This window comes from Lissotriton vulgaris, chromosome 5 (genome assembly GCF_964263255.1).
Source record: "Lissotriton vulgaris chromosome 5, aLisVul1.2, whole genome shotgun sequence".
In the NCBI taxonomy this organism is placed as follows: Eukaryota; Metazoa; Chordata; class Amphibia; order Caudata; family Salamandridae; genus Lissotriton; species Lissotriton vulgaris.
In genome coordinates this window covers 65,879,803-65,900,239 of record NC_141693.1, presented here as the reverse complement: position 1 = coordinate 65,900,239, position 20,437 = coordinate 65,879,803, and the positions used below count along the sequence as shown (strand labels likewise).

At 45.4% G+C, this 20,437-nt stretch overlaps 1 protein-coding gene across 1 annotated transcript in view; it reads left to right on the top strand.

Annotated features, from left to right (window-relative positions):
* The window catches only part of LOC147710186 (E3 ubiquitin-protein ligase TRIM39-like), a 144,152-nt gene that overhangs the window by 47,051 nt on the left and 76,664 nt on the right, over positions 1-20,437 (top strand). The window contains exons 4-5 of the mRNA XM_086920873.1: positions 7,421-7,443; positions 18,146-18,198. Of these exons, the coding sequence (XP_086776999.1) occupies positions 7,421-7,443; positions 18,146-18,198 (76 nt within the window). The remainder of the gene's footprint in view (positions 1-7,420; positions 7,444-18,145; positions 18,199-20,437) is intronic.

The window sequence follows — 20,437 nt, the reverse complement described above, 5'->3', positions numbered from 1 at the left end:
TGTAAGTGATGCACCTACCTACACTATGTGTTACCTACTGGTCCCTTGCTAGAGTTGTAGCCAAGGTGTGCTAAGCCTTGAGGAGCTACAACAGCTGGTTCAGTAGAACTCAGAGTATTCTAAGCTTTAGTTATATGTACCTAACAGTACTTATGTGATCTTTCAACAAGATATTCTTAGGATACGTGTGGTAAAACAACAGCAAGCTCAAATCCCAACCGCTGCTCACCAATGTGAGAAGGTGGCCTGATATGCAGTGCTCACTATTCTAGTGAACACTATGTATCAGTCCAGCAACCCTTATTGATGATTGGTTGTAAGTCAACCTTATAGACCAGCTATCCTAGTAGCGTGGATACGAGCAGTCTAAGGCTAAAGACTCGAGAGGGCGCGTTAAGCCAGCTGTTTACCACACATATACCCCTTGAATACCAAGTGAAAGGACACCACACAAGTGTTATGAAAATAAACAGTTATTTATTTAAAGATCACAACAGCCCTGTACTCTTTATGAGGACAGGGTACTAAGCACAAACCAAAACTCTTACAAAAATACTTAAGTTAGCACAGTATATACAAATGCCCGAGGGGCACGGAAAACCATATACTCTGAAAGTGGAATGCGAAATTCCTAGCAGGTAAGTACAGTACTAATAGCTTTTGGAATCGCTAGGACTTGACTAGGGAATCGTTAGATTATGTCTAGGAGGCCTAGGGGACTCGGGTGCAGTGTGTGCACTCTCACGCGAGATGCGGGACAAAAGTCTATGGTAGCTAGGAATTAGAAAGTTAGTGTTCTCGGGCGAACCCGACCTGGTAGGGAGAAAACGAAAGTAGATTCTGACCCTTGGATAGTGAGGCTATGCTGGGGCACCGAAATGCCGAAGTTACCTAGCCCAGGGGCTGCAGCTGCATAGGTCTGAAAAGACGTCGGGAATCCTCGTAGACGGACCAGGAGCCGGAAGAAAAGATGCTGGCCGGTGACCAGTGAAGAAAGTTCAGTCGGATCCAAGCCTGGATCTTGAAGATAGATGACACCTGAAAGCAGAGGGGACCAAGTTCGAGACTACTAGCCAGTAGTCAGTGGGCACCAGGAGGGCACCGGATGGTAGCCACCTCGACTAGGTGAGTGGGTGACGCTTGACTCGAAGATCTCACGGACCAGGAGGCGTTGTCGGCGACCAGGATGGAGGATCGAGCTGTCCCACGAAGATAGAAGCTGTCGGCGTCGCTGGACCCAGGATTGGGCAACAAAGCCTTGGCAAATTCAAGCCCACGCGGTGGACCTAAAAATGGCGTCTGGAGTGGACCAGGAGGGTCCGGGGTGCCTCTCTTGAAGAAGGAAGCAAAGGCCAGCCTGGAGCAACCAGACCAGCAGTCGTGAAGTCGTTGGGCGTCGTTCAGAGGGCCACAAGCCAGCCGGCTAGTAGCCAAACAACGCGGTGCACAGCAAACAGCAGAAGGGCCCCACGCAGATCGTGGAGATGCAGGGGGGCTGATCTTGGGTGCTGGAGCTGCGCAGGGTCGGGGCTTCTCGGACCCCAAAGCACTCACCAGTGGAGGACACGGTGGGCTTGCAGTAAAGATGTCGTGCAGTCTTGGCGATCGTCGGTCCCTTGAGGTCTCGTCGCACTCACGGTTCTCAGCTGGGCTGTAGAGGTGAGTAGAGGTCAGAGGTGCCAGGGAAGCCGGGTCTCGTCGAGCTGGGTCGTCGGATTCGTGATGAAGGACTTGCAGCAGACCGCAGTGTTCTTTAGGATGGTGCCTGCGGATGCAGGGTGACTACTCCTTAGCCACAAGGGAGAATCTTGAAGAAGAAATCGTGAAGTCCTTTCGAAGAAAGTGGTATCTTGATTCCAAAGATGATCTAATTTTAACAGGGGGCCCGCTCCCATCTTTATACTAAAAAAGGGGGCTGACCCGGTGACTAGGTCCTGCCTATGGGTGGGACTAGGTGGGGGGTGGTTACACCCCTCAGCCATGCCGGACTTCCCCAGGCCAGGGGCTGGTGTGCCCCTGGAACTGGTTCAGACCGGCCTATGCGTAGTGAGCACCGGGGTGCCACTCAGCAGTCACCTTCCTGTAAAGCCCTGCCTACCCAGGATACACAAAACCATGTCTGGGACGGTGCTAGCACCGCCCCTGACAGGAAACCCTTTGTCCAGGCTCCCCTCACTGGAAGGACTCCCAGCTGCAGGGGGTCAGACTCGTGTCTGTGGTGGCAGCATCCATTTTGTGGAGCTGAGGCTTCAGTTAACTTTAACCGGGGTTCACAGTTACATACATGTCGTGTCCCTCTAGAAGGGTGGAATGCTAACCCCGTCGCCAGAATTGGCGAGGGGTTAGTATTCCAATTCGTATGACACCTTACTCGACATGTTTTGATAAAGCAATACCAAAGTTAGCATTTAACCGCGAGGATTATAATGCACTTAAGAGTATATGGTATGCGTTATCATGGAACAGCTATTAGGACTTGATTCCGCAAGCTGCAGACAGGCTCAGCTCATGCCAGAGCACCATCTCACACGATTCCAAGCACTCTGCCTTCAGGATTGTCAAGGCCTGCCATAGGAGTGACTGATAGGAATCTGTGTGTCCATTTTAGGGTTAGGTATAGGTATACTACACCTACAGCAAAGGGTGATTACACGACTTTGCCCCAGCTGTCATGCAGCCAGTTGTGTCAAATTTAAGAGGCCAGCCAGGGGTGGCATAATACATGCTGCAGCCCCTGGCAGCCCTGGGTACACCCATGCCCTGAGTTACAGGGTCTGATAGGGTGGCCCAGTACCAATTGGAAATGTACCTAGGGTACATGGAATCCATTTTAAAGAGAGAGCAGTAGGCCTGGGGTCCTGATTGGCAGGGTCCCAGGTCGACTATGTCCAAAACCAGCTAAAACACAGGGCAAAAAGTTGGGGGCAACCATAGTCAGGATGTACCTTCCTACAAGGACTAGCATTGAATAGAGAGTGGGGAGAGGAGATTTCCTTTCAGCTACCTGGCCAGGTCCACTCTCAAACAATGCTGTCTCCACTTCCTGCCAGGAAGCTGCACCCAGGTGGACAGAACTGGTTTGGACTAGGTACAAACACTCTCTGCCTTCAGAGACAAAGGATTTGTGTGTATAAAAAGGGGGACCCAGAACTTTAGATCGCTTCTGGGAAATCAAGAGGAACCTTTGCCAAGGAGAATAAACCGGAGCAGCTGAAGGAGGATTACTGCCCCATGCTGTTTTGGGGCAGGCCTGCAGTGGTTACTTGTTGCCAAGGAAACGAGAAAATGACTTCGCTGTTTGCTTTGTCATCTTGAGGAAGATCTCCAAGGTCTTGAACTGAGCTTGCCTCCTGTCTGAAGTCTTAGGGACACAAAGACTTCCCCACCAGCTCCCCCTGAATCTCCTTGCTGGGAATTCTAACCTACAGAGAGGTGCCTGTTTAGGACCTCTAGAGACCGTTTGTCGCTGGGAACTGGAAGCGCGATGCAACGAGCAGAAGCGCGTCGTTGCAGTCGCATCGCCGAAGAAGCATGCCGCCGCCGCAGCTGTTCGCCGTCGAGCACAAATACCTGTGGTGAGAAGATGAAATAGAGTTTTCATGGATCGAATCCATTTGGAATTCACTATGTGTAGGGTCATGTGACATGGATTAGAGTAGAATAGTCCTGCAGGGTCAAGTGCCCCCATTCATAATATTACAGATTGTCACGTGGCCTCATTCAGTAAATCGTAGACTGTGCTGGTTCATGTGATCCCATTCAGAATATTGTGTGAAAACTGTGTCTTTGACTTTTTCCAGACTGTCATGTGAAGTCAGTCATATTACCCATTGCTGTGTTATGTGACCCCTTTGAGAACATCATACAATGTGTCATGTGACCCCATCCATAATATCAGAATGTGTTGTGTTTTGTGATTCCCTGTAGTGTAGTTCCTATATTCCCAACAGGCTCTGCACATTGGAATAGCATATCCTATAGATATGACGTAGGACTGAGGTAGACTAGGTCTCTATCGAATATACTAAATTTAATAGTGAGTGCCTGCTAGCTCAGATGTCACTAGAAACTTTCTCGGATTCACAAGAAGGGATTAGTTTCTGACAACTGCATAAACATGACAACTTTGTTTCCCAAGAGTAAGAAGTATATCTCTAGAGTCGTGGAAATAATAGATAAGTATTTCACTCAGTCAATCGTACATGCTTCGTTTCACCAGAGGTGCAGAGAAATAGAAAGACTGGCGTTTTCAATAATAGATTTATTGAACAGTCTTCTTTCTCATACAGAAGAAATGAACTGCTACAATCTTAATGCAGATTGCTAAGTATAATGCGTACAACGAGATCAATATTATAAAATACTGTAAGAGCATTGTATGGTTCTTAAACCATAAATTAATACATAAATAACAAAAGCTAAAAGTACTCAACTGGTGTTTCTAAAATACGCCTACCCCAATGTACCTAACCTAAGTCTAGTACGAGGGAAGAAGTAAGTGTGGTGTAGCATAGGTTTGAGCTTTCTTTGCCAAGAATCTATCCAAGATTTCTCTTAGGGTCTAATCTGCTTCGTACCGTGGTTTTAGAATGAAGGAGGTCTGGTATCTCTGTCTCGGGACTCTATTTCCCAACATCCCGCAAGGGGAGCTTGGAAACACTGGAGCTGGATTCTCGCCGAGAGAAATGCAGCCTCTCGATCAGTGCGTCAGCTGGAGGGTCGACTTCCTTCGACACTTGCTGTAGCGAGCTGCGTCGGGCAAGTAGATAGTCTAACTGCTCCGAACCACTGTGTCTTGCTAGAGCAAGTGAAGGCATATTTATACCTTGAAGGTGCTTAGTTTGACGTAAAGTCGGGCATAATAACGTCATCCAAGAACCCCAAGGGAATGGTATTTCTTGGAAAACTGTGAGTTCTTGGACAAATCAATATTGAAGCAAGGGGAGGTTCCCTAGCAGCTTAATCCAATTTTCCAAGAAATCATTGTCGCTTTTCGGAACGGGTGAAAGTAGCCATTCCTGTATTTGGACTGCATGGGCTATGTCTAAATATGGGTATGATTTCTATGCCTATATTGGAGCAATGAGGATTCTACCTATATAAAAGGGCATGAATTGGGAAATTTCACTCTGATCCTAAAACGCCATACAACATCCCATTCAGGAGATCCTTTTTTGCTATGGCATGTGACCTTGTTCAAAATATCACATTTTGTGCTTAGTCATGCGATTCTACACACTATGCTGTCATGTGTCCTTTCACAATCATACTGACTGTGCAGCGTTACGTGACTCTGACAATATTGCACACTTTGCTGTGTCATTAACCAGTTCATAATATTAGACCGTGCTGTGTCATGACCCATTCACAATATTGCAGACTGTACTGTCATGACTCATTCACAATATTACAGACTGTACTGTCATGACTCATTCACAATATTACAGACTGTACTGTCGTGACCCATTCACAATATTACAGACTGTATCTGTGTCATGACCCATTCACAATAAACACTCAGCTGTGCCATGACTCAGTTCTCAATATTACAAACTGTGCTGTGTCATGCCTCAGGTTACAAGATTACAGACGGTGCTGTGTCATGCCTCAGTTCACAAGATTACAGACTGTGCTGTGTCATGCCTCAGTTCACAAGATTACAGACTGTGCTGTGTCATGCCTCAGTTCACAAGATTACAGACTGTGCTGTGTCATGCCTCAGTTCACAAGATTACAGACTGTGCAGTGCCATGACTCAGTTCACAATATTACAGACTGTGCTGTGTCATGACCCATTCACAAAATTACAGACTGGGCTGTGCCATGACTCAGTTCATAATATTAGACTCTGCAATGACATGAGAAATGAAGCCCTGGGAGAACGAGGATGCAATCCACGAAGTCCGACCTAGAAGCATATCCAGCCATTACTAGTATAACAAGGGAAAGGGGGAAAAGAATGCAGAAGGGGGGTTGGGAGCGGAAGAGGATGTGAATACAGTGGAAACTTGCTGTCCCTGGGGGTGGAATACACTACTGGACAGAACAATCAGAAGTGGTAGAAGAAGACCCAGGGACAGGCCAATGTTGTGGAGTGCGGAGACTAATAAGAATGGTGAGGCGCGGCAAGGCACTACCTGTGCAATCAGTGGGAGAAAGGGAACTATCCTCGGGAGTTGGAAGAGGCCCTAGGGGAGGTCGTGCTCATAAGCATGGAGACGGAGAGTTTGGTAGGAGTGGGGGTGAAACAAGGTAGGAGAGCACCATAGACACCATATTAAGCTGCATTGTCAGCAGCCTCCATGACGGCACCCCCATAACTTGTCAAACGTATCCGATTGTAATTGAGCTTGAATTTGAATTGCTCATGAAGAGCCGCTCTATGGAGTTCTATCACTTACTCCGTCAGGATAGGGCTCATTGGTTGACGGTTCACAATATTACAGACTGTGCTGTGCCATGACTCAGTTCACAATATTACAGACTGTGCTGTGTCATGACCCATTCACAATATTACAGACTGTGCTGTGTCATGGCTCAGTTCACAATATTACAGACTGTGCTGTGTCATGACCCATTCACAATATTACAGACTGTGCTGTGTCATGACCCATTCAGTGGCGCCTCGGATACACAGAGCTAGGATGGGAGGTCGTTCCTTTAGACACCATGCCAGTAATGACTGGAATAACCTACCCATCGATTTGAGGATGGAGCTGTCTGAATCCAGGTTCAGACAGAGGCTGAAAACCCACCTTTTCCCCAAGCTAACTTCAGCATAGGAGGCTAGGCACTCCTTCTGTGATCCAGCTGATGAGATGTAGATAGGGCTGTCAGCGCGGGGACGCACTGTTCTCTGTGCAACCATGCGCTTAACAAATGTCATTAACCTAACCTGTGCTGTGTCATGGCTCAGTTCACAATATTAGACCGTAATGTGTCATGGCTCATTTCACAATATTACAGACTGCTGTGTCATGGCTCATTTCACAATATTACAGACTGTGCTGTGTCATGGCTCAGTTCACAATATTACAGACTGTGCTGTGTCATGGCTCAGTTCACAATATTACAGACTGCTGTGTCATGGCTCAGTTCACAATATTACAGACTGTGCTGTGTCATGGCTCAGTTTACAATATTACAGACTGTGCTGTATCATGGCTCAGTTTACAATATTACAGACTGTGCTGTGTCATGCTCAGTTCACAATATTACAGACTGCTGTGTCATGGCTCAGTTCACAATATTACAGACTGTGCTGTGTCATGACTCAGTTCTCATGATTACAGACTGCAACAGGAATAACTCCCAATGTCTTCTAACTAGATCATTAGAAGTGTTTCTCTCCTAAACATACTGCCACATTTTAACTTCTTCTGTTGAAACTGATTTCTCTGTTTTTTTCTCTGTTTTGCAGGATGTCAGAAGCACCCTAAGCAGGTAAGGCTGGTTTATTATTCTCCTCTCAGTGTGTAAGGAGCAGGTCTGGCTGCTGCAGTGTGTAAATGCTACTAATGAGTTCACAGAAAGTGTTGCAATCAGATCGTCATAAAATCACTTTGTCTGCAGAAAACACTTTTGATTCCCTTACACTCCCTAAATTTTCCGAAATCCCTCTGAGTCCTCATAAAAATCCTACGCCCTGAAATAATTTCTACAGAAATGAGCTTCTGACCTCCCAAATCTTGTAAATCTACCTGAAGTCCTCCGAAAAGTGCCTTGATCGCGCTGAAACCTGAAGTATATTCTGGGAAAGATCCACCAGGTATCCTCAATTCTGAGTTCCACAAAAAGATGTCTCAACCACAATTAAATCATCCCTTCAGTGCTTCCAATCATCATTGGAAATTCATTAAATCCATATTCAGGCTCCTTCTTTGGGAAGTTTCCTCCAACCCGAAGAGGTGCACGACTTAAAGTCTGGAGTGAAGTCTAGCGAAGCGCTCCAGTCTTACAGCGGTGCTGCAATGAAAGACACACAATCTGACCCCACCCCACCCCGAAGAGGAGGTCCGGTCATTCCTGAGATGTATAGAGCTATTCACAAAGGTAACTTACAATTGTGAGTAATTTACATGGTTAATTTACTATTACACTTTTGAGTAACTTTTTTTCTTTTGGCTACTCACAAAATTCAAATGTAGTTACTCAAACGTGTAGAGTTACAAATTTCCACCACCTGCAATCGAGTGGAGCAAAATTTATGAGTGTAAGTTGCTACTACCAACAAAATTGCAGAAGTAAGTCCAGCACCACACGTGACCAATCACTGATACTGCTGCACTCTGCCCTAGAAAATAATGGAGGTAGGGACTCAAAATAAAACCTAGGAAATAATGTTGAATTCAATTTTTAAAAATTGTTACAAATCCACATAAATAACATTTTATGTCAAGAAAATCTAACATGAAAGAATATTATTATAATATAAAATATTTAATGTATGGAAGGAATCAATTCAGTGGTTAAGGAAAGGGGATCTTTTCTAGTGTATGGTAGCTGGTTTGTGACCTGTACTGTGTCTTGCTGCATACTTGATTTTTTATTAAAGCAACCTTTATTTATTTTAGTTTATTTATAAATGGAGAGACAATACAGTTTAGAATACCAAAGGAAAAGAGGGAAAACAAAACAGAATCCAGCCCCTCAAGTCAAAGTTGGCTAAAGAAGCAAGTTTCTGTATGGGCGGCAGGGTCTCGAGGGCGGCTGGCAGCAGAGTTACACTATGGCGGGTCACTGTTCTATTTGAGGCATTGCTCCGATAGCAGGACTCTGCAATGACCTGAGAAATAAAGCCCTGGAAGAATGAAGAGGCAATCCACGAAGTTAGGCATAGAGGCACATCCAACCATTACTAGTATGACAAAGGGGGAAAAGTATGCACAAGGGGGGGCTGGGGAGCTGACTAGGAGGAGGATGTGAAAACAGTGAAAGCTTGCCGTCCCTTGTGTTGGAGTACATTACTGGCCAGAACAATCAGGAGTGGCAGAAGAAGACATGGGGACAGGCGTTGTTGTGGACTGCGGAGACCAGTAATAATGGTGAGGGCCGGCAGCACGACAAGGCACCACCTGTGCAATATGGTGGGATGGAGGGATCTGTCCTCTGGTGTTGCAAGAGGTCCTAGGGGGGGTCGTGCTCATGAGCCTGGAGACGTAGAGGTGGTTAGGAGTGGAGGTGAAACAAGGTGGGAGTGCACCATATACACAATATTAAGCTGCATTGTCAGCAGCCTCCATGACAGCCCCCCATAACTTGTCAAAAGCGTCAGATTGTCATTGGGCTTGTATGTGAATTGCTCATAAAGAGCCGCTCTATGGAGTTCTATCACCCTCTCTGTCCGGGTACGGCATGTGGGTTGACGCCAGTTGTTGAGAAATGCATAGCTTGGCCACAGCCAGCAGTGTAGCCACCCATCAATGAGAGTCCATTTCAAAGAATCATCAGTATCATGAAGGTGCGCTGAGGGGTGGAGGAGCTGGGGATGGTGCGCCCACACCTCGGCCCAATAAGGCTGTATCTTCTGACCGCTCCATTAGATGTGGAACAGGTCGCCGTCAGCCGCTGGACACCTCCAACAGTGGTTGTTGGGCAGGAGACGGCCTGACATTTCTTTGGGGACCAGTACCAGTGATAGTGATGCGTCACTTTGAAGTATAAGAATTTAAGTCCGGATTCTCGGGGAACCCGATCCGGAGAGCCGAGTAGTACTCCCACTCAGCCGGGTGTATCCTTGACGTAGATAGTTGGCAGTCTGGTTCTGGTCAGGGCCATAGTAGGTATTGAGTCGGCCTCCCCTATAATAAGTCCTTACAAACAAGGGCAGATAGCATTGAATGGGGAAAGGGCAGATAGCATTGGATGGGGGGAGGGGCAGATAGCATTGGATGGGGGGAGGGCAGATAGCATTGGATGGGGGGAGGGGCAGATAGCACTGGATGGGGAAGGGCAGGTAGCATTGAATAGGGGAAGGGCAGATAGCATTGAATAGGGGAAGGGCAGATAGCATTGAATAGGGGAAGGGCAGATAGCATTGAATAGGGGAAGGGCAGATAGCATTGGATGGTAAAGGGTTAGTGTTTTTTGGGGGAGTAGACCCACCACTGGTTCACTGCTCCTTCTGGTCCTATGTACGGACCTGTTTTTTCTGCCAGCTCTTCTCTTGTGTCTTTCCAGTAGATGTACTCCCTTTACCCCCTGCCCGCCCCCCCCCCTTCGGGCCCCTGATGCACATACTACCCCATGTAGTGACTTGACGGTGCTGTATCTTTTCTAAGCCCCAAGCTTGAGACCACTGTACTGCGGGACCTTGCACCCGGGGATGCCGGCCATCTTTTTACCCCCGGGGTCTCTCTGTATTTCGCCGACTCCCTGCAAGGGCTCCCCTACCACAGTACTCCCACCGCAGATAATATCATGCCTCTGCTTCTTTATCCCTGTGTGGGCTTGCTGCTACCTGCTGTCTAGTCCCTTACTGCCCAGATGTATTCTGTAGCGACTAGTGTAAGGTGCCAGCCCCCTCATTTACCCCCAGAGCCCCCCCTCGCCCCCGCATACAATGCACTTGAACCAGGGAAGTGTAGCAGGCAAAAAAGTTTCTTTTACCCTTCCTTCCCCAGTTGGCACCCCCCCCCTACTCACAGCCTGCCTCTCCGTCTGCATCGCCGCAGACTCTAGGGGCCCCTGTCACGCCCATAGTGGAGAGCCCATGTCTCTACTCCTTCGCCCTGCCAGTACACTGAATGCTAGCCCTCGCCCCCTTCATCAAACAAAATAAAGTCCTCCATTATCTCCATATGAAGCGAGTGGACTTTCCTGTCCTTCATCTGAATCCCACTGAATCCTTGAAGCTCAAACATGACTGAGTGGGCACAGTCAGTTGTAGTCGTACCTGCGTGATCGGTGTCCCCTACCTCTCCCGTTCCAGTTCTGAGAATTGTGGGGTGCCCTCCTAATGCACTGGTATCTTCCTTGTAAGTTGCTCCTGTGTTGGACTCCTGATGGCCAATGGGTTTTTGCTAAATTGCATTTTCCCGATCGGATGCTGCTCCTGTGCTCCATCTACTCACCCAGTGCCACTAAGACCCTCTACGAGAGAGTAGACCCTACAGAAGTGAAAGCCCTTCTCTGTGCAGATTAAATTCTCCTCCTGCCCTGCCCTCTCTCCTCTGTGGCCCTTGTCATGTCTATTGTCGCTTGCTTATCCGCATGCGATATTAACTGGACCAAAAGCGAGCCCCTACCCCTCTCGATAAGGAAAACCAGAGCTTGTTTGCAGACTGACTGCATTCGGTGGGTTCCCACCATGTTGGAGTATCTGGGCATTGGGATAAACACTGGTCTCTGTAAGATGGTGGGGGTCAATCTCCTACCACTTCGAGAATGCACTTGGTCGGGTTTTTTAAATGGGAGCATCGAACCTCTCCCAGTGGGGTCGGATACAAACCATGAAGATGACAGTGGCGCCTCTGTACCATCACATCTTTGCTAAGTTGCCCATGAGGATACCCAAAGCGCTGCAACTGGGAATTGAGGTAGCTGCCCGTTCCTATATTTGAAGTGGCAGACTCCCTAGGGTCTGAGCAGCGAGGCTTTGGGCTGACAGTGATCCAGCGCTCATATTGAAAAACTGTCTCAACGCTACTGATTACCTCAATACTCACCATTAATCATTTAACGCATATAAAGGCCCATAATACCAATGAGACAATTTTTGAGCAACTGAATCTAGTGGTGTGATTTACTAAACTATTCACATAATATTTACATTATTCTATACAACTGTAGTTTATCTAACTTTACCATGGTTTTTAACATATATCATTTATTAAATCAGACCACTTAAGGCGATTGGATCAACTGATGGAAACTAGACCATGAATAAACAAGACCAGCTTGTCTTTTCAAATCTAATTTTATTCTTCATAAAGAAAGAGCATTTACGTTTTAGAATCTTTATCATATAAGCAAATAAGAAAGCAGCATTTTATTATGGAAATAAATTTAAAACTGACCTTATTTAAACAAGCTCAGAATCATGAAATATTAGCAGAATAACAGTTTCCATTCCCTAAATCTATTTCCCTGACTAATTCTCACTTCACCTGAAAAGGAAAATAATCATTCAAAGTCTGCTGTCCTTACGTGCATCAAAGTCCAACAGCATGTTACGTCATTCAGGAATCGGAAAGCAAGAGTGAGCCAGCGAGCAACTCCTGACCATGATGTCAGGTTTTATTCCTTTTTCTCCAGCTAAACTTTCTACATTTTACCATTTTACCTTCTTTCTGTCAAATCCAAGCTTTTCATTGGCTGTCCTGTGTCCGTCCACGATAAGACATTGGGTCACCTCCGATCCTTGACCATGAACAGGCTTTACATAAGCCCTATTGTCTATTCATTTCCACGTTTCTCTGCTTCCTCAAGAAAGTAACTTTTCCTCGAGTTTCAAACATTTACTTCCTAATCTTGGCAGACTTTTAAGTTCCTGTCCTTGAGCTTTCTCTTCATGAGCACATTCAACTCGACCAACGAACTGTTCTTTCAATTAACAATGCCACTGCAGCAAAAATCTTCACTGCTGCGCGTGTGCAAGGTCCTCACTCTGGACAAGGTTTTACGTCTGCAGCTCTGTCAGCCATATTTTCTGAACCACTTTTTAGGCCTCACTTTCATAGCTATTATTAAACAAACACAAAACATCAATTAATTAAAGAATTGAGACCCATTCTGTTACCCACCCCCTTCTAACAATTAACCCTGTTATTTATGTTGCCTAGCAGAAGCACAGTCAAGCAGCATTATATTTACTTCTCTTCAGGAACTGCACGAACTCCATTTGCTTTTGTCACAAAAGACATAACATAAGCACATAAAATAAGCACATGCCATTAGTTAATCAGCCGTATTTAATACTGACAAAGACAATAGACACGGTTAGTTTATTATTTTCTTCTTTGCTTTTGCAACATAAAGCACATTAATTAATCCTGCGTGTATTGAGAACTGATTTCTTAAACTAGGTTGATTAGTAATTTCACCACATGCTAATTAATTTGATTGCAATTACGAGAGGTAACTTCACAAGTTTGAACAAAATTTTGTTCTTCACCTTGCTCCATCAACAGTGACCAGAGGTATTCGCCTTGCACACCTCCCCTCTTATTATTTGGCCTTTCAATTGTCCTGGTTTGCTACCTATCCATGTGGCCTGGAAGAAACCAGTGTGGGTAGCTATGGAGTGCCACATCATGGGCTCGACATGCCCTGCCCTGCCATCCTCGGCTGCAGCTAGGACAACAACCTACACTCATTAAGATTCATCCCCCTCCTCCATGAGGCCGCCCGGTGTGGCAAGATGCATCCTTCCGAATTGCCGGTGCCCCTTCTACTGGGCGATGTGGTATGCTCCTGGTGAGACCCATGTCGACGACCTCTTGGAGCGGCGTGACACTGCAAGGCAGGAGCGGCGTGACGCTGCGAGGCAGGATCGGCGTGACGCTGCAAGGCAGGAACGGCGTGCCGCTGCCAGGCAGGATCGGCGTGCCGCTGCCAGGCAGGATCGGCGTGCCGCTGCCAGGGAGGAACGGCGTGCCGCTGCCAGGCAGGAACGGCGTGCCGCTGCCAGGCTGGATCAGCGTGCCAGTGTGAGGCTGGATCAGCGTGACACTAAGGCAGGATCGTCATGAGACTGTAAGGTATGAGCAGCAAAACTAAGATAGGAGCACCATGAAACTAAGGCCCAAGCAGCATGACGCTGTAAGGTATGACACTGTAAGGCAGGATCGTCCTGAGACTAAGTCACAAGCAGCGTGACACTAAGGCACAAGCACAGTGACACTGTAAAGCAAGAGCATCATGACGCTTTAAGGCAGGAGCAACATGACACTCTTTGGCAGGATCAGCATGACAATGTAAGGTAGGTAGGAGCAGTGTGAGACAGTAAAGTAGTCTCTGGGTAGGAATTGGGTGGTTGCATGTGTGGACGAGAGACAGTCTGTAAATGTAATGCAGCCCCTACAGCCCTGTCAGGAAGACAACTTGCAGACTGAATCCAGATGGCGCAGCTCAATTGACCCTGGCTCCTGAGGTGGCACAAGATTTCAGACTGTAGCTTAATTTGTATTGGGATTCCTGGCTTCTGTCAGGAGCTATTTTGTGTTCTGGAGCAGTGATGATGGGTTTGCAGCAACAGAGGTGGTGTAGTAATCCATGCAAGGTTCTAGAGGAATGATGACAAGGTTTACTGTGGCAGGAATTGAGTGTGGCAGTGTTGTCTTGGGTGGTCGCTGGAACACATGACCCCTATTAAGAAGGTATTTATTAAGTTTCCCATATACACCCATCAGGAGCAGTTGTAACCTGTTAGTTAGCCCTCTTCTGGCTGAGCTAACCAGTGTTCCTAGAATACCCAAGCCTTGGTACTCCATGGCCTCCCATGATGCACTCTGGTTTCTCTGAACTATCTGCTATCCTTAAAACCTGCACATCCTGACATAAGATATTAAAGGTGTGGTATTCCATGACTTGATGTCATTTGGAATTACCTTGTGTCATTTAGAATTATTCTGTGTCATGTAGAATGTTTTGGCTTAACTTAGACTGTTTGCTGTGGATTTGATGCTGTGAGGACGTCTCCTCCTACTTGTGTTTGTAAAGCTGTTTTCTCTGGAATAAATCTACCAAGAACCTACATCCTGTGTCCTGGAGTTACTACATAATTACTGGTTGCTGTGGATTTGATGCTGTGAGGACTTCTCCTCCTACTTGTGTTTGTAAAGCTGTTTTCTCTGGAATAAATCTACCAAGAACCTACATCCTGTGTCCTGGAGTTACTACATAATTACTGGTGACGATTGGGGATACAGATTTCAGAAGAAGACAGCGTTCACTTCTTTTTCTTTTGGATTAAACATTACCTTCATTTTTTTTCTCAACTAAAAGAAACCCTTGTTTCTTCAACGCTGAGAAGTTCCTCTACGATGCATTTTTGAACTTTACGAAAAGAACCTGTTCAATTTTCCTCGACCAAACGTAAGTTTGTTCTCTTTTAACTATCTTTATATTCAAACCCTGCGCCTGTACGACATTTATTGCCTTTTCGACCGCACTCATCGAGCGGTGTTTTTCTTCAGGCATTGTGGATCCCAAATTACATATTCGGGACTTGTCTTGTACATTGTGTGCGCTTTTCCCTGGGTTGTTTACATTTAAAGAAGCTCACCTCGAGCCTTCCGCAGTTCGTTTTCTCCTTAGACTGCTCACGGGGCATTGCTCGAGCCTCCCGCAGTTCGTTTTCTCTTCGGACTGTCCACGGAGCATTGCATTCTGGGATACCCGCGTCATTGCGCACGTCATCGCGCACAACAAGACGCTCATGGCGGCCATCTTTGTAAAGTTTGAAGCTCAATCTTCGTATTTAGTCTGAACTTTACCAACAAACAACAAACAACAAACTGTCCTTCCAGCAGCACGCAAACTCAGTGGTCTCATCTGCCTTCCACACCTTAAAAAAAAATCAAAAAACTCATCCCGTACCTACCATCTTCCGCAGGCAAAACTTTAGTCAGCACGCTAGTCTTTTCCAAAACTGACTATTGTAATGCTTTGCTTCTAAATGCACAACAAAAGGTCCTCAATAAACTACAGACTGTACAGAATGCAGCAGCTAGGACCCTGCTACGCATTCCCAAATTTGCATCTGTCTCCCCCTACATCCAACAGCTGCATTGGCTGCCGGTAAGGAGCCGCATCAAATTTAAAGCCTTGTGCATAGCGTACAAAGCGATTCACAACCATGGCCCCCTATTTCTAAAACAAGCCTTTCGCCCACTTGAACAGCAAAGAACACTGCGTTCCTCCTCTGCCCATCTGCTAACAGTCCCCCGCACAAGAAGGGCTAACTGGGGAGACAAACGCTTCACTGTGGCCACTGCTAGACTGTGGAACACTCTTCCTCTCCACCTTAAGTGTGCACCAACCCTGCTCAAATTCAGAAAAATTCTGAAAACATGGCTATTCCAGGCCTAGTCCCCTTTTCCGACGGAGAGTTCTGTGACACAGCGCCGAGACACCCTCGGGTATTTGCGCGCTCTAAAAATCGCCAAAAATAAATAAAATAAATAAATAAATAAACCAACGAAGGAAACATTTATTTACAACAGCTTACAATTTTACTATTTTTATTTAATATTCTTCACTGTAGACTTCCACGGTGAATTAAAGAGGAAACCTCATTTCAGCAAATCTATAACTACGGTGATTTGCACACCAATTTATTTTATATTTACTTACTTATTTATATTGTTTCAATATTAACCTTTCTTTTACAGAATGTCTAATATTGCTGCACCTCCTCATTTTCTTCAAGTTGCAGGTGATCCTTCCATAGAATGGGATCTTTGGTACCCCATGTTTATTGCATATGTAGAGGTATTAGAAAAAGATGGTTATTCTGCAAAAAGGAAACTTGCTCTTTTGAAACACTGTCTTGGGGGTGCTGGAATTAAGGAATTTGACAATTTACCACCCTTAGAGGATGCTGGTGACATGGATGTTTTTGATAAAGCAGCCAAACAAATGAAGATTCGTTTTGGTAGAAGAATAAATACTGTAATGGAAAGATTCAAATTTTATTCTCGTGAGCAGAAACCTGACTAAACAATTGAAGATTACGTTGCAGCATTACATTCACTTGCTTGCACCTGTGCTTTCGAGACTATATCATACAAACAAGTTCTTAGGGATCAAATAATGATGAAGACTAAAAGCAAAAAGATCCAAGAAAGACTTTGGTTAGGGACTGAAACCACATTAGCTGCAGTAGTCAATATAGCAAAAGGTATAGAACACTCTGAAATATTTGTATCTGAAATTAGAGGGAAAAATCAGAAAACACATGTTCCCGATGTAGAAGTGGCTATTGTTAAAAATCAATCCACTTCGAGTTTTTCCAGCAGTAAATCTAATTTCAAAAAAGAATATGTAAAGAATGCTAATGATAATAGGAATTTTGTTAAGAAAAGTACTATACTTTGCTATAGATGTGGAAGTTCCAACCATGTGGGCAATTAGAGGTTGTCCTGCTTGGGACAAAATCTGTGTCAAGTGCAAGAAAAAAGGGCATTTTGGTAATGTATGCAGGTCAGGTCAGAAAATCAACTATATATCTCCTGAAGAAGAAGAGGTTCTTAATAGTTTCAACTGTATACTTTCCGTTGATGAGTGTGTTCAACAGAATTTTCATTCTTGTACAATCTTTATGGATGATAAACCTGTTGAAGTCTTTGACTCTTGTGCATGGTACACCATCATTAGCAAGAACATTTTTGAACAATTGTGGGACCAAAGAGAATTATTAAGTCCAGATATATATCCTGGTGGGTACACAAGACAAGAAATTGCTCTAGAGGGTTTTTTCTGGGCTAAGCTATCTTTTAAGAATTGGGATATCAAGGGAAAAGTTTGTTTCTACTAAAGGTGTATCTATTCTCGGTTGGCCTCATCAACGTGGTTTGGGAATCAAATTGGACCCTAATGCTAATCCTCCAGTTTGTTGATGAGCCCCGCTTTCAGAAGTTAACAACTGAGTCTATGGTGAATTTGACTCTAGATGTACCCAACAGTAGTTTCACTAAGATGGTCCTTGAAAAGTTTCCTGAAATTTTTAACGACAAGTTAGGAAAATACATTGACTTTAAACACAAAATCATTTTGCATGATAACGCCCTTCCTGTTAGACACAGAGTAAGAAATGTTCCTCTCGCCTATAGACCCAAATTAAAAGAAATGTTAGATGATTTAGTCAAGAGGAACATAATTGAACCTATTGAATCCTCCCCTTGGGTTTCACCCATTGTGATTTCCCTTAAGAGCTCAGGCGAACTTCGCTTATGTGCAGATCTTCGCAGTCTTAACAAAGAAATATGGATAGATAAACACCCCTTACCAAACTACAAAAGGCACTTTTGGATATCGTTGGAGCTTTGACTATTGTGTATGTACATTAACTCGCCCTGAGCACTAGTCCGCAGGAGCTGCTCTTGAAATGGAATCCTATTTCAAATATACGATGAATGAGATTGTCATACTTTGTTCCTGTCGCGGTCATTGCTTTTTAATATAGATGATTTGTGTGTTACAGGTGTAATAATGTGACGATTCAGTGCCCAGAGGCTGTGGTTAAGAGTTATAAAGGTAAAAATCATTGTCCTGATTATCTGTGTATGTTTCTGTTCATAAACTTTGTATAGTATGGTATGTTATATGCTTGATATAGCACACACGTGCCACCAAAATAAAGCGTTGACTTATCATCAAAGACAAGGCAAATTATTAAAGGATTCAGCTCAAGACAACACCAACAAAATAAGTTCTAGAAGTCACTTTTCTTATGGATGCTCCCAACCGTGGATTCTTCACTGAAGGAGAGTGCCTCTTTTGGACATTGTTTGCCCCCACTTTTTGCCTAGAAAATGCTGTAGTTTCGACTGAAAATGCACAGGGTCCCTGCCAACCATGTCCCCTGTGCCTGATCTCCTTCCCTAACCTGTACCCTTTGTTTCCACATTTGGCCCCGTTTAGCTCACATGTAAGTCCCTAGTAAAAGATAACTCTGATACCATGGGCCTTGTGGTAAAAGAGGGTCCCTAAGGGCTGCAGCTTGAATTGCACCACCCTAAGGGACCCCTCACCAAACACATGCACACTGCCACTGCAGCCTGCATGTCTTGGTGCAGACAAAACTGAAGAGTCGGCATGGCACACATCCGTTTGTTTCATACCCATGGACGCTGCATGAGATGTAGGTAAGAGACCCTTCTAGCAGTCCTTAGAATTAAAGGCAGGGTGCACACGATCTCTTTTGAGGGTATATATTAGGATGAGCAGATATTTCCCTGCAATATCCTTGTCAATTCCTGGCTATTGTACGTGACCAGGGAAGCCATTGCAAGTACATGGGCTGGGCACTCGTCATTATGAGTTCCTCAGCTTCATGATGGCCTCACTGAAATAGGGGGTGTTTGCTACCAAACATCTCGGCATAATAAACCTGCACTGATTCCACTGTCAGATTTATAAAAAAATTGCACACTCCGGACTCCCTAAAGGGGTCCCCTGAAACCTAGCAGTCCTTAGTGCGGTCACCGACTGGCCTGAGTCAGCCGGCTATCATCAGACAGTTTTCTGGCCACATGGGGAGGGTGCCTGCACACTCAAAGGCTGAGAACACTGCCTCTCCTGGGTGGAGGTGTCAGGAAGAAGTCTTTGCCACCTTTGGAATGCAACCACAGCCTCTCCTGTCAGAGGGAGCAGGACTCCTTCCTGTCCTCTAAAACTTAGAAAGAATAGGAGGACTACTAGACTTTCTACAGTAGAAACTGCAGTGCCAGGTTTTACTGCCAGGACATGTAAAGTTATCAAACACATGCCCCTCTTTTCAATATAGTGCACCCTGCCTTTAGGGCTCAGGAGGCATGCTTTAGGGGTGACTGATGCATATTAAGCGGTTTGGGCTTTGCCATTGGATTAAATGGCAAAGTCGAGTTAGCAGTTTAAAACTGCCAGCCTACAATGGCGGTCTGGAAGTCACTCCTTTCTGTGTTGTCATTTGCTGTAGTACAATAAGTGCTGCAGTCGACGAGGGACACAGCTTGCAGGCCCTATGTACCATATACTAGGGACTTATAAGTATGTTAACCGTTGCCAATTGTGGGTAAACCAATTAGCCATATACCTTGTAAGGGGGGTAGAGCACTGCACGGAGGCATAGTTGGCAGGTTTCAGTCCAGCATCAGTCCGTAGGTGCGGTTTAGTACTGTGCTGTCTAGTACAGTTTACTGTCTTGTTCTATGTGCTCTCTAGTGCAGTGTACCATCTAATAAACTTTGGCACATAGTACGTTCTTTCTAGTGCGGTATATCATTCAGAACAGTGTTCCATCTAGTCCACGTGTCATCAGGGTACTTCATAGTGCAGTGTGTCTAGTTCTTTCTGCCCTATATTACAGTCTGGCCGTTGCTAAAGGGTCTTAACTAGTGCAATGTCTTCAGGAGTGACTCCTCTAGTAAAGCGTGCAAAATGCTGATGTTTAGTGACCTTTGCTGTCTAATATAGTGTGCTATGCAGTGTTCGGTCTAGCAAACTGTCTGTTTTGTGCATCTAGTGCAGTGTACCTCCTAGTACAGCGTAGCCATTGTATCGTCATGTACAGTGTTTAGTCCAATGTGCTTTCTAGTACTGTACACAGTTTAGTGCAGCATGCGGTCTAGTACAGTGTGCCTATACTCTCTAGTACACTTTGTTGTCTAGAACAGTGTGCTCTCTAGTACAATGTTCTGTAGACTGTGCTGTGATTAGTAGCACAGTGTGCGGTCTAGTACAGTCTTCTGGCTTGTGAGCCGTGCTGTCGAGTTCACTGCACCATCTATAACAG